Here is a 14,331-nt window from a genome sequence, read left to right as displayed (position 1 = left end):
CTTGTTCGAGTCAATGCCCGACCAACTTTATCACTCTACTCGTTTCTATTATTAGCAATAGACTCTAGAAGGAATCCAACTGAAGAAGCAGATTGAGGTATGTTCTATCCTCGCCAATGAACGTGTAATGTCAGGTTTCTAATTAATTAGCGATATCATGATGCAGTTGTCTTGAAACTATCTTGAAAATTTAGTCGTTTTGCTCATCATTAACCCACTCCCTCGCACGTAACAGATTAGAGTACGTGTTAGGTTTTTTTGAGGGTTCCTACTAGTTCTAATTCGTGTAGGTTCTAGAAATTTCGAACGCATGCTAAATATAGATTTTTCGTGGATCGCTTGAAGGGTTCCCATTGCAGGTTCTGTTTATGATATAAATACCATGGTATGTTTTGGATATGGATCATTGTGTACGTCCTGTTTGGGATATCATTTTATTTAATGTAATGTTTGTGATATGATTCACATTCCTAATTGTGTCTTGGTTACAACTGTAGGTCATGTTTGTGAAATTTGTTCTTAGTGTAGGTCATTTTTTCGATATGGTTCTCATTTTAAATCCAGTTTTGATATGCTTAGCATTTTAGGTCCTGTTTTCGCTATGGTTATGTTTGTAGGTTATGTTTGTGACTTGGTTACAACTGTAAGTCATGTTTGTGACTCGGTAATCGCTGTATGTCATGTTTGTGACTTGGTTCCCGCTTAAATCATATTTGTGACTTGGTTACAACTGTAGGTCATGTTTGTGACTTGGTTACAACTGTAGGTCATGTTTGTGACTTGGTTCCCACTGTAAGTCATGTTTATGACTTGGTTAAAACTGTAGGTTATGTTTGTGGTTTGGGTACAACTGTAGGTCATGTTTGTGACTTGGTTCCAACTGTAAGTCATGTTTGTGACTTGGTACCCGCTGAAGGTCATGTTTGGGACTTGGTTACAACTGTAGGTCATGTTTGTGACTTTGTTCCAACCGTAAGTCATGTTTGTGACTTGGTACCCGCTGAAGGTCATGTTTGTGACTTGGGTACAACCGTAGGTCATGTTTGTGACTTGGTTACAACCGTAGGTCATGTTTGTGACTTGGGTACAAATTTTTTACAAGAATTAAAAAACAGATAGTGTTACGTTCATTGTTTTTGGTTGTAGTTTGTGTAGGCCCTATATTTTGTTTATTTTTTTTTTAGATTGATACAATTTTTGTTTTGTCGGCCTACATTGTGTGTTTGTTCGTATTTCTTCAGAGTGCTACTTTCAATTTATTTTACATCATAGCGAAGTAATGACATACAGCTAGTAATTATATTTATATATATATATATATATATATATATATATATATATATATATATATATATATATATACATACATATATATATATATATATATATATATATATATATATATATATATATATATATATATATATATATATATATATATATATATATATATATATATATACTACACGTACATAGAACGTGTTAAAAATTCGGCGTCTTTTTTTTTGCTCTTTTCGATTCCCCTACAACGAACACTTGGATATGCCTCTGGTGACGTGGTTCACTTTGTAGCCACTAAATGTGACGTAGTTCCCACTGTTAGCTACTAAATGTGACATGGTTCCCACTGTTAGCTACTAAATGTGACACGGTTCCCACTGTTAGCTACTAAATGTGACATGGTTCCCACTGTTAGCTACTTAATGTGACACGGTTCTTATTGTAGCTACTAAATGTAACATGGTTCCCACTGTAGCTACTAAATGTGACACGGTTCTTATTGTAGCTACTAAATGTAACATGGTCCCCAAGGTAGCTACTAAATGTGACACGGTTCCCACTGTAGCTACTAAATGTAACATGGTTCCCACTGTAGCTACTAAATGTAACATGGTTCCCACTGTAGCTACTAAATGTTACATGGTTCCCATTTTAGCCACTAAATGTAACATGGTTCCCACTGCAGCTACTAAATGTGACACGGTTCCCACTGTAGCTACTAAATGTTACATGGTTCCCATTGTAGCCACTAAATGTAACATGGTTCCCACTGTAGCTACTAAATGTAACATGGTTCCAACTGTAGCTACTAAATGTAACATGGTTCCCACTGTAGCCACTAAATGTGACATGGTTCCCACTGTAGCTACTAAATGTGACACGGTTCCCACTGTAGCTACTAAATGTGACATGGTTCCCACTGTAGCTACTAAATGTAACATGGTTCCCACTGTAGCTACTAAATTTGACACGGTTCTCACGGTACCTACTAACTGTCACAAGGTTCCCACTGTAGCTACTAAATGTGACATGGTTCCCACTGTAGCTTCTAAGTGTTACATGTTTCCAACTGTAGCTACTAAATGTGACATGGTTCCCACTGTAGCCACTAAATGTGACATGGTTCCCACTGTAGCTACTAAATGTGACATGGTTCCCACTGTAGCCACTAAATGTGACGTGGTTCCCACTGTAGCCACTAAATGTGACATGGTTCCCACTGTAGCTACTAAATGTGACACGGTTCCCATTGTAGCTACTAAATGTAACATGGTTCACACTGTAGCTACTAAATATGACATGGTTCCCACTGTAGCTACTAAATTTGACACGGTTCCCACTGTAGCTACTAAATGTGACATGGTTCCTATTGTAGCTACAAAATGTTACATGGTTCCCATTGTAGCCACTAAATCTGACATGGTTCCCACTGTAGCTACTAAATGTGAAACGGTTCCCACTGTAGCTACTAAATGTGACATGGTTCCCACTGTAGCTACTAAATGTGACTTGGTTCCCACTGTAGCCACTAAATGTGACATGATTCCCACTGTAGCCACTAAATGTGACATGGTTCCTACTGTAGCTACTAAATGTGACATGGTTCCTATTGTAGCTACTAAATGTTACATGGTTCCCATTGTAGCCACTAAATGTGACATGGTTCCCACTGTAGCTACTAAATGTGAAACGGTTCCCACTGTAGCTACTAAATGTGACATGGTTCCCACTGTAGCTACTAAATGTGACATGTTTCCCACTGTAGCCACTAAATGTGACATGGTTCCCACTGTAGCTACTAAAAATGACATGGTTCCCACTGTAGCTACTAAATATGACATGGTTCCTACTGTAGCCACTAAATGTAACATGGTTCCCATTGTAGCTACTAAATGTAACATGGTTCCCACTGTAGCCACTAAATGTGACATGGTTCCCACTGTAGCCACTAAATGTGACATGGTTCCCACTGTAGCTACTAAATGTGACATGGTTCCCACTGTAGCTACTAAATGTGACATGGTTCCCACTGTAGCTACTAAATGTGAAACGGTTCCCACTGTAGCTACTAAATGTGACGAGGTTCCCACTGTAGCTACTAAATGTGGCGTGGTTCCCACTGTAGCGACTAAATGTGACGTGGTTCCCACTGTAGCGACTAAATGTGACGTGGTTTCCACTGTATCTACTAAATATGACATGGTTCCCACTGTAGCGACTAAATGTGACGTGGTTCCCACTGTAGCTACTAAATGTGACATGGTTCCCATTGTAGCTACTAAATGTGACATGGTTCCAACTGTAGCTACTAAATGTGACATGGTTCCCACTGTACCTACTAAATGTGACATGGTTCCCACTGTAGCCACTAAATGTAACATGGTTCCCACTGTAGCCACTAAATGTGACATGGTTCCCACTGTAGCTACTAAATGTGAAACGGTTCCCACTGTAGCCACTAAATGTGACTTGGTTCCCACTGTAGCTTCTAAGTGTCACTAGTTTCCAACTGTAGCTACTAAATGTGACATGGTACTTACTGTAGCTACTAAATGTGACATGGTTCCCATTTTAGCAACTAAATATGACATTGTTCCCACTGTAGCTACTAAATGTGACGTGGTTCTCAAGGTAGCTACTAACTGTCACTTGGTTCCCACTGTAGCTTCTATCTTAAGGACATAATAATATTCAAATCTACGACAATCAATATTGAAATGTTGTTTTTTGTAATTTGTGTACAATTTTTATTTTGTATATATTTTATATACAGCAATTACATTTTATAAAGTTAATTCATGGATCAGTGTAGTAATCCCAGGCCACTGAAAATACGATTATGTTGACATAATTTAAATAATTAAAATTTAAAAAATATAATAGATTCTTGTAGAAAAAAGTATTGCACAGCAAACAATATCTATTAATAAAAGCCCATAAGCGCACCTCTCTCTCTTTCTCAATCTCTCAATCTCTCTATCTCTCTCTCTGTATTTCCAGAGGTTAAGAGATCAGTATCTTCAGCAATATATGGATAACTTTAAAATACGGACTTTTTTAAAAATAATATGTTGGGTGTTTTAAATATATAAACTACATTGTATTTAAAGAAAGAAAATAAAAAAAAACATTCGAATGAAGAAATACATTTTAATTAGGGGTCATCCATTTATGACGTCCACACGTGCTTAAATTTAATAATTTAAAAAATAAATATAAAAACTGATCATACATTGTAGATCATACATTAAATAGGCCGTTCTTGTAGTAAGCATCAGAAATGTAGCTGTTTACCACCCGCCAAAGAAAAAAAGCGATTTTTTTTTAAGAAACGGGAGGGGATGGAGCAATGACCGCGGCAATTTTCTAAAACAGTTCATGGTATTTAAAGTTTATTTTCAAACGTTTCAAGCAATTGTAACTAAATCATAGTAGACCTACATCATTATTTTGTATCATAGCCTAAGATGATGTAGATGTAGTCATTTTTTTTAAGTAAAAAACTCAAAATAAACACGTTACAATTAAATATTTAAAAAACATAGTGTGCAAATGCGCTCGCTTGGTCAGGTGTGTAGGGCTCACGGTCAGCCCGACCACAAAAAGGGAGAGAGGTGGTTTGTTATAGAAGCACATGCAGCGAAAAGTTGAGAAAAAGTAATATAATGACTTCACGTTGATTAGCCGAATGTATATCGTTGATCGCTAGACACCCACAAATGACAGTAAAAGGTTCGGTCTACAGCATCTTCAATTTAAAAAAAAAAGTATGACTGCCTGCAGTGGGTAAAAAAGCCTTTAAAATTGAGGGGCAGGGTACACATTCTTTCAAAAAAGAACAATGTTAGAACATTCTCATTTACTCGGTAGGTTTACACGCCGTAGACTTGCGGAAATCTAGTAAAAGTTGTGTGGGACTGGGAGACTAAGTAGATGAGTTATGTGGGAGACTGTGAGTACAGAGGTATGTGAGAGAAAATTAGGTAGAAGAGTTGTGTAGGAGACTGTAAGAAGAAGAGTTGTGTGGAAGACTGTGTGAGAAAATGTGGGTAGAGTTGTGCTGGAGAATGTGGGTAGAGTTGTGCTGGAGACTGTGTGAGAAAATGTGGGTAGAGTTGTGCTGGAGAATGTGGGTAGAGTTGTGCTGGAGAATGTGGGTAGAGTTGTGCTGGAGACTGTGTGAGAAAATGTGGGTAGAGTTGTGCTGGAGAATGTGGGTAGAGTTGTGCTGGAGAATGTGGGTAGAGTTGTGCTGGAGACTGTGTGAGAAAATGTGGGTAGAGTTGTGCTGGAGAATGTGGGTAGAGTTGTGCTGGAGAATGTGGGTAGAGTTGTGCTGGAGAATGTGGGTAGAAAAGTTGTGTGGGAGACTGTGGGTAGAGGAGTTGTGTGGGGGACTGTGGGTAGAGGAGTTGTGTGGGGGACTGTGGGTAGAGGAGTTGTGTGGGGGACTGTGGGTAGAGTTGTGCTGGAGAATGTGGGTAGAAAAGTTGTGTGGGAGACTGTGGATAGAGGAGTTGTGTGGGATACTGTGGGTAGAGGTGTGTGGGAGACTGTGGGTAGAAGAGGTGTGTGGGAGAATGTGGCTAGAGGAGTTGTGTGGGAGACTGTGGGTAGAGGAGGTGTGTGGGGGACTGTGGGTAGAGGAGGTGTGTGGGGGACTGTAGGTAGAGGAGGTGTGTGGGGAACTGTGGGTAGAGGAGTTGTGTGGGAGACTGTGGGTAGAGGAGATGTGTGGGAGACTGTGGGTAGAGGAGATGTGTGGGGGACTGTGGGTAGAGGTGTTGTGTGGGAGAATGTGGGTAGAGGAGGTGTGTGGGAGACTGTGTGTAGAAAAGTTGTGTGGGAGACTGTGGGTAGAGGAGTTGTGTGGGAGACTGTGGGTAGAGGAGGTGTGTGGGGGACTGTGGGTAGAGGATATGTGTGGGAGAATGTGGGTAGAGGAGGTGTGTGGGAGACTGTGGGTAGAGGAGGTGTATGGGAGAATGTGGGTAGAGGAGGTGTGTGGGAGAATGTGGGTAGAGGAGGTGTGTGGGAGACTGTGGGTAGAGGTGTTGTGTGGGAGACTGGGTAGAGGAGTTGTGTGGGGGACTGTGGGTAGAGGAGATGTGTGGGGGACTGGGTAGAGGAGGTGTGTGGGGGACTGTGGGTAAAAAAGTTGTGTGGGAGACTGTGAGTAGAAGAGGTGTGGGAGATAGTGGGTAGAGGAGTTGTGTGGGGGACTGTGGGTAGAGGAGGTGTGTGGGGGACTGTGGGTAGAGGTGTGTGGGAGACTGGGTAAAGGATTGTCTCTATACAAAGCGGTTGTGATGTTAAAGTGTGCACACTTTTCATGCACACTTTATTCATATTTACTTTAAAAAGTGCACACTTAGATTCATTACTAAATACCATCAGGAAATATTGTAATTCCTGTTTACATGTGATTAGTCGTTAGGTCTCTAAAATCTGCAAACAATGTTAAAAAACTATTCCAATTAGTTTTTTGAATAAAAAGTATATTTTTATTCCTAGTTAAGTTGATGATGGCCGAACAGAATCAAGATCTGCTTAGCTCGATGGAAAACATATTTGATTGTATTTTGGAATGGGCTGAAGACCCAATGTTGGCTGTTATGTTAGATGTTATTGGATCTTTAATATTGGTAGAGTAAGTACTAATTTTGTAATTTCTATTTTTAAGTACATAGTTCTGTGACTTGTAAAGTAGTATGTGGCTGTTTTCAGGATCTCAGCATATAAATGGTCGATAATGCAATCAGCTCTAATATTACTAATACAATAGGGTAAAACGTTAGTTTTACCGGTAAGTATCCGGTAATGTTAGTTGAGTTTCGTATACATAAGTTATTATAAACTATAAACCAAGTTTTTTTACCACTGAAATATAAAAATAAATTCCTCTAAATAATTACATTTTTTTTTATATCCGACTTTATAAAACTGTAAATTGAAAAATGCGATGCGGGAAACAAATTTTATTTTTTAATGAAATTTTTTCGTAAGAGCATGGACGGTCAGGTCTAACGGTAGAGCGTTCGATTCCTTACGCGAAAGTTTCGAATTACATTAGGGAAAGTAAAGACGGCTTGTCATAGTGTTAACTACTCTATCCCTTTCATATTCCGATGTCACAAAAAACAGGTAAATTACTTCACTGCCCCAGCGACCATCATCTTTGAACAGGGGATCATAATGGTGTTTTATCTGCTCTTTTGTTGTAATTCGCCTAAATTATCTCACTGGTGCGCTGTTGTAGGGTATTTATCTTTAAGGAAAAGGGGTTTTATAACTTGTACAGTCCGCCTATGACCATACACTCTCCACAACATACTATGGTCATATCAGTAGCGTCTCTAGGTCGGGTGTCACCTGATGCGGCACTTCGTGGTGTCAACACCCCCCCCCCCCCCAAGAAACAATGTATAGGCCTATATATATATATATATATATATATATATATATATATATATATATATATATATATATATATATATATATATATGTTTGTGTGAGTGTGTGTGTGTGTATCACCAACATAGACCTATAGTTTAAATACATGCCACATACGGGTACATGTATGTGTATAACCTTTATTCACTGCAGATTTAATAGTAACGATGTTTATCTATAGTCTGCTAATAATAGTATTTATGGTGTCACCCCCTCCACCCCCCCCTCATCGCTTGTAATAATAGTCGTTTTGTACTGAAAAGACTATTGAACTTTAATTTAATCACTAAAGGATCTGGCAAAAGGCATTTTCTTCTGTACATTTTGCAATATTTTGACTTGGTGTCACCCCCCTAAATGGTGTCACCCGTTGGGGTTTGCAACCCCCGCCCCGCTCTCGCTACGCCTCTGGGCGATATTATATACAACTATTTTTTGCCAATAGATCAGTGTATTTGATATTTTAAAATCATTTTGTCAGCAATATGTTGTTTCCATTACGTGTCGTGTAATGTTTTACTGACATTTTACTGTATAGTTACAGTGTTGGAACATATGTTTTGTACACATGCTATAGTTTGCATAAAATTTGACCAATGGAGATGAAACAACTTGTTTAAATGATTACTAGTATGTCCTTTATTTCAGGCTGCCGAGACATCTTTTTAAGTTGGTGTCCTTGTTAACAGCAAGTGGAGCACTGTATATGTTTGGAAAACCTACCCCTGTGATATGGTTAACAATTGTGTACAGCTCTTACCAGATAGTCACAGAATTCGTGTATGCCCACAAGGATACTGCTGACTCAGACGTTGACATTGATGAAGAAACTTTGGATGAAGAAGACAAATCCATCGCAGATGTACTCAGCGTTCTTGAGGGGGTAATTACGCATAAAGTGAACTCACAGCACGAAACAGATGCTAATGTTGATAATTTTAAACCAAGCGCCACGGTACCCATTCAGAGTAAATTGTCAAGAGATAGTTTTAAAAATGATCCAGAAACAAGTCAGTCTGTACCAGCAGGATTAGTTAATAGTGGCAATTATTGCTTTTTTAACTGTTTTATACAGTGTATAGCTTGCAATATGAAGATACATGACTTTTTAAATTTAATAAATGACAAATCTGAAATTAAATCTGAAGCATTGAAAGCTGTTCTTGGAATAGTTCAGGAGATCAAATCATCATCACAGCCTGCTGTGGAAACTACACGTTTCATACCAGCCATAGCCAAACAGTTCAAGATCGTTAGAGAAATTGAGCAAAAACAGGAAGACGCCGCGGAAATGCTTTTTCTTTTTTTTTCCCATTTGCAAGATTTGGTGGGAAAAAACAGTATGTACTTGCTTAAGTCTATACTATATAGGGCCTCTAGGCTCATACCTAAGAAATGTTTTTAGTTGTTTATTATCCATTTAGTGAATTGTCTTTAGAGAAAATTTAATTAACACAAAATGTTTGCTTTGGCTAAGGTTAATTAACTATCCTGAATGTCTTTTTTTGTCCTTAGCAAACAAAGCTTTACTCTCGCAGGAGTCTAGAGAATTTAAAAGAAAAAATGTCCGTTACACCAAAGAGAGAAGACAAACTCTAACAGAACAATTTAAAACAAAGGTATAGATTAATAATGTTCTTACCTTATTACTATTTTTTTTACTGCTAACCCGTAAGTCTCGAGTTCGAATACGGGTTTAAGTCAGTAGAACGTTCCTAAGTATCCCCAACTCTGATAGGAACGTAAGTCACATTAGGGAAGTAATGGTGGCTGTGCAAATAGTTGACTACACTATCCCTTCATAATAGAAATCGGCGTAATGTACTTCACGTGACCCATGGACTGTAAGGTCTGAAAAGGGAACGATACTTGTTTTTTTTTATAAAGCGGTTTAGCATTTTAATTTAATACAAATGGATACATTTTGGTTATTAATGTTCATAATAGCTTGTGAATGTTATATTTCTTTTGTGTGAAAGGCAGCCTTATCCCAACTTCTCAAACTTCCCCTATTCTCCATTTCATTTTAACCCATCTTCTGCCTCCCTTCTTTTTTTTATATAGAAGTCATACAAAGTTTGGGTCTTAGTGAGAGTAAGTCAATTTTGGGTGAAGTGGCTTGGTAAAGATGGTGTTGACATTGGGAGATATCGGTTTGTGTTACACATATGCAAACATCGTTTTCTAATAAGGAAATTGGGTTCTAGTAAGAAACTAAAATAGATTTAAAAAGCAAACATGTTAATGTATTTTTATTAGAGCCACTTAAGAATTATAAATATGTATTTCGAGTTACTTAAGAATGAACACATGAATTTTATAATACACTGCAAAATTGGGTAGCAACCATGTTATTTGTAACTTGGAATCCAATGCAATAGCCATACAAAATTAGTCTTAATTTGGGTATGGACTACGATAAATAGAATCTAAATACTTTAACAACGAGTGTCCAACGTTTTATACCCTTTGCGTAAAAAGACGAATTTGTCCCGTACTTTAAAATTGACACAAATGATATTGAGAAAACTTAGAGCTGTTGAACTTGCTTTAAAAAAAATATTACGTCATAGACGCAACAAAAATAATTTTTACTTTCTCGTATACCGAGTTCAGAGGAAGTATTGTAATCGTGCATAAAATCGTATTTGATGTTTTTCACAAATCTTGACGTTTTAGACCTCACTAAGTCTGAAAAACTAATTTTGCAGTCGTGTCTCTGTGTATGTGTGCATGTGTCTTGCGTACAGTTGAAGCTAGGTTAATTAGATTTCATATATAAGTATTACCTTAAGTTTGTAGTTTCGTGTCAACTTTCAAGCCATTTCCGTTAAGAGGAAGTAGAACATATTCTACTTTCGTTTTTTAAAGCTTATCACTTAAGTACTGTTTCTGACAGATAGATGAAATGTTAACAATAAGTAAAAGATTTAATACTCTGCCTTCCTTAAAATTTTGAGTAATTTACGATGACCGAAAACATTACTTTAAGCTTTAAGTATCATCACTACTAAATCTTTAGGACTAAATACATCGCTTAAAATGTTTTATTCAATGACACGTTTGTATGACGAGAAAATAAGTACTTTTGCTGGATATTAGCACCTGTCTCTTTTTCTAAACAATGGTACATGTGAGATAAATATGCATTTTTGTTCTGGTATCAACTACCATCGCTATATATTACAAGCTGTTTGATTTTGTTGTTAGTGCCAATTTAGTTTTTAAAATGTGTGTATTGCAAATATGCAAACACTTCATCTGAAACATCCCCTTTGGTTTCATCTCAGACTTAACAATATCCATCTCTAGTACATAATTTATACAGAGTGAAATTATGGACCTGTAATTTTGTCTTGTAATACAATGTGCTTGCTTTGCTCTGATGACAAATTAGCACTAATTGAGTGTCCCTAGTCCAGACTGAGACACCACTTTCATCCAACAATCCTCTTTTTTTTTATCTTGTTGTTTTTAGTTTCGAGCATCGTCCTTTAAAGCTAAACAAATCAAATGTTCTTCTGTAGTAATATTTCCCATTTTAGCCGCAATACAAGTGTCACATTGGTCTCAGCGGGGAACAAAAATTGACATATTAAGGGATTGAAAGATAGTTTAAAGTATGTGGCCCCAGCTACTAATCTTCTGATACGGGTTGCATCTGATTTATATACGTTGTATAAATCAATTACTTTAGTGCCTGGTAGAACAAAATGTTTTCCTTATCGGCAGGAACTTTTCGGCAATAATGAGAGTCCACACATGATACTTCAAACAACCTTGAATTTTTTTTCCTCATTTGACATATTTCGACAGGGACTTTCTTTTCAAGCTCTTACTCTTCCTTGCAATCTTCTAGGTGGAAATCATTTTTACCATCACTTATCGAATCATTAATAGTCCTCTCCGACATTCCCAGTGTGGAATAAAATATTTTTTTGCAAATTTGAAATGACACCTTTGTACCAGTGGCCTGATGTCTTGTTCCTGTATAGATCTAGATCAGGGGTTCCCAACCCTGTGCCCGCGGGCGCTATGGCGCCCACCGAACGATTAGCATGTGCCCGCCTCTCACTATTCGACATAGACAGAATTTTTTTCATAAACATTATTGAAAGGTTGAAGGGGAGGTGCAAATCAAAAGTTTGATAGGGGGGGGGGTGCAAATCGAAAGTGTGGGGGGGTGCAAATCGAAAGTTTTGTCCCCGGGTGACGGGAAGGGTCGCTACGCCTCTGGAAGGAGTTTGTCGATTTAAAATAGGTGTTGCCCGCCACCCTACCTATATTTTAAAATGTGCTCTAGAGTAAAAAAAAAGGTTGGGAACCCCTATTCTAGATACTAGTTTGCTCAGGTTTGGTAAAACTTCTTGGCCCAAGTGGACTGTACGGATGGGTGATTATACCATTACTACCACCCAACATAAACCCTTATTTTCATCGGTTTGCACGACTTACTTATAAATGACATTAGTCTGTTCTCATTATTGATATTTCCTATTTATGATGTACCCGAACAAGTATTAATGTTTAATCACGTTTAAAAATCAAAATATCGATATAAGGCAATCAATTATCGATAATTATTTCTTTCCGTTTCATAGGGAACTAAATGTTCTATGCTGTGTCTAAAACACCAGTAAAGATATCGGCACAACGTTGACAGTTTTCTTTTGAATTGTACGTGTCAATTTGCAACTAAACGTGTGCTGGGATATTTAGTAATATCCGTGCAGTCCATATGATCCTGAAAGCACATCAACTTTCTTCCGCCCCCCTCCCCCACCACACTTTATTTTAGCCTATTTTTCTCTTTGGTATGTTTTTTTCAGAAACTGATCTAGACAACTGGAAATCTAACACAACATATTTATTTGTTTTTAAATCTGCATTTTTTTAAAAATCGTTTATCGGTCCTAATTAATGTTATTTCCCTTTTAATTGTTGTATAAACTTTATTTAATATCTAAATAATTAAAAATGACATGTTAGTTATAAATAACTAATTTAAAATGACATATTTATTGCATTTTCAGATAATAGTAAGCGGAGAGAAACCACTGAAAGAAATTTCTCAAATTTTTGAATTTGACATTGTTGATAATTTTTTCACATTATTCGATGACATGCTCTGTTCTCAAATGATGCATATTTCAAAAAATCAAGTATTTATTCAACTACATTCTATGTTATTGTTTCAATTACCTTTCACAACTCGCTCGTGCAGTTTAGAATATTGTATTAGCACAATGCTTGTAAGTGACACATTGGTAGGCAAGTTGCCTAAAGTGTTATGCTTTCACCTTCTTAGATGTGCTGAACCTGGGGAAAAAAACGATATTAAAATCATATTTCCAGTAAATAATTTAATGGTAAGATCTGAAGTTGAAAAATACAGACTATCGCACTACAGTCTTCAGAGCATAATATGTCATGTTGGTAATCAAGTTACTTCTGGTCACTACTACAGCATCCATAGACACCAGAACAAATTTTACCGTTTCGATGACAATGTTGTACAACAAATTGAAGAGGAAGAAATAGTTGATGAAGAAACCATGAAGAACTGCTATGTTCTAATTTACAATAACAATGGATAAAAAAATACCATATTGTACATAAACTTTCAGATGTGTGTGTAAGTATCCAAATTTGTATCATGGCATAAATGGGACGTATGTACTATATGTTAGCACTTTTTAATAAACACATTTAATTTATGAATATTATTATATGTGATCATAGATGACTTGTTTCTATACATTGCTTAGGAATGTTTCTATTTATTGTATGTATGTATGTATGTATGTATGTCTGAGTGCAATGTATGTAAGCTCAGGCTTATTTATTTGGGTTTAATTTCAAAAGCCCTCACAATTTTGTACATAAACTTTCAGTATTTTTTAAAAAAAAACTACTGCAACAGCCTTTTATTTTGTATAAAAACATATATTAAATTCAACATTTTTTTTATATTGTCATTTATGTTGTTTTAATTTTAGATGTGTGTGTAAGTATCCTAATTTTTATCATGGCATAAATGGGACGTATGTACTATATGTTAGCACTTTTTAATAAACACATTTAATTTATGAATATTATTATATGTGATCATAGATGACTTGTTTCGATACATTGCTTAGGAATGTTTCTATTTATTGTATGTATGTATGTATGTATGTATGTCTGAATGCAATGTATGTAAGCTCAGGCTTATTTATTTGGGTTTAATTTCAAAAGCCCTCACAATATTGTACATAAACTTTCAGTATTTTTAAAAAAAAAACTACTGCAACAGCCTTTTATTTTGTATAAAAACATATATTAAATTCAACATTTTTTTTATATTGTCATTTATGTTGTTTTAATTTTAGATGTGTGTGTAAGTATCCTAATTTTTATCATGGCATAAATGGGACGTATGTACTATATGTTAGCACTTTTTAATAAACACATTTAATGTATGAATATTATTATATGTGATCATAGATGACTTGTTTCTATACATTGCTTAGGAATGTTTCTATTTATTGTATGTATGTATGTATGTCTGAGTGCAATGCATGTAAGCTCAGGCTTATTTATTTGGGTTTAATTTCA

At 36.5% G+C, this 14,331-nt stretch overlaps 1 protein-coding gene across 1 annotated transcript; it reads right to left on the bottom strand.

Moving 5' to 3' along the window:
• Nucleotides 1-5,178: 5,178 nt before the first annotated feature.
• Nucleotides 5,179-6,630, bottom strand: LOC131949067 (mucin-2-like). Its single transcript, XM_059310831.1, has one exon. It carries the CDS (start codon nucleotides 6,628-6,630, stop codon nucleotides 5,179-5,181), a length of 1,452 nt encoding a protein of 483 aa, XP_059166814.1.
• Nucleotides 6,631-14,331: the final 7,701 nt, after the last annotated feature.

The sequence above is a fragment of the Physella acuta genome, unplaced genomic scaffold (genome assembly GCF_028476545.2).
Source record: "Physella acuta isolate Inbredline_101_S28 unplaced genomic scaffold, ASM2847654v3 ptg000672l, whole genome shotgun sequence".
Lineage (NCBI taxonomy): Eukaryota > Metazoa > Mollusca > Gastropoda > Physidae > Physella > Physella acuta.
The sequence above is the reverse complement of the archived record's forward strand: the minus strand, read 5'-3'. Positions and strand labels throughout refer to the sequence as shown.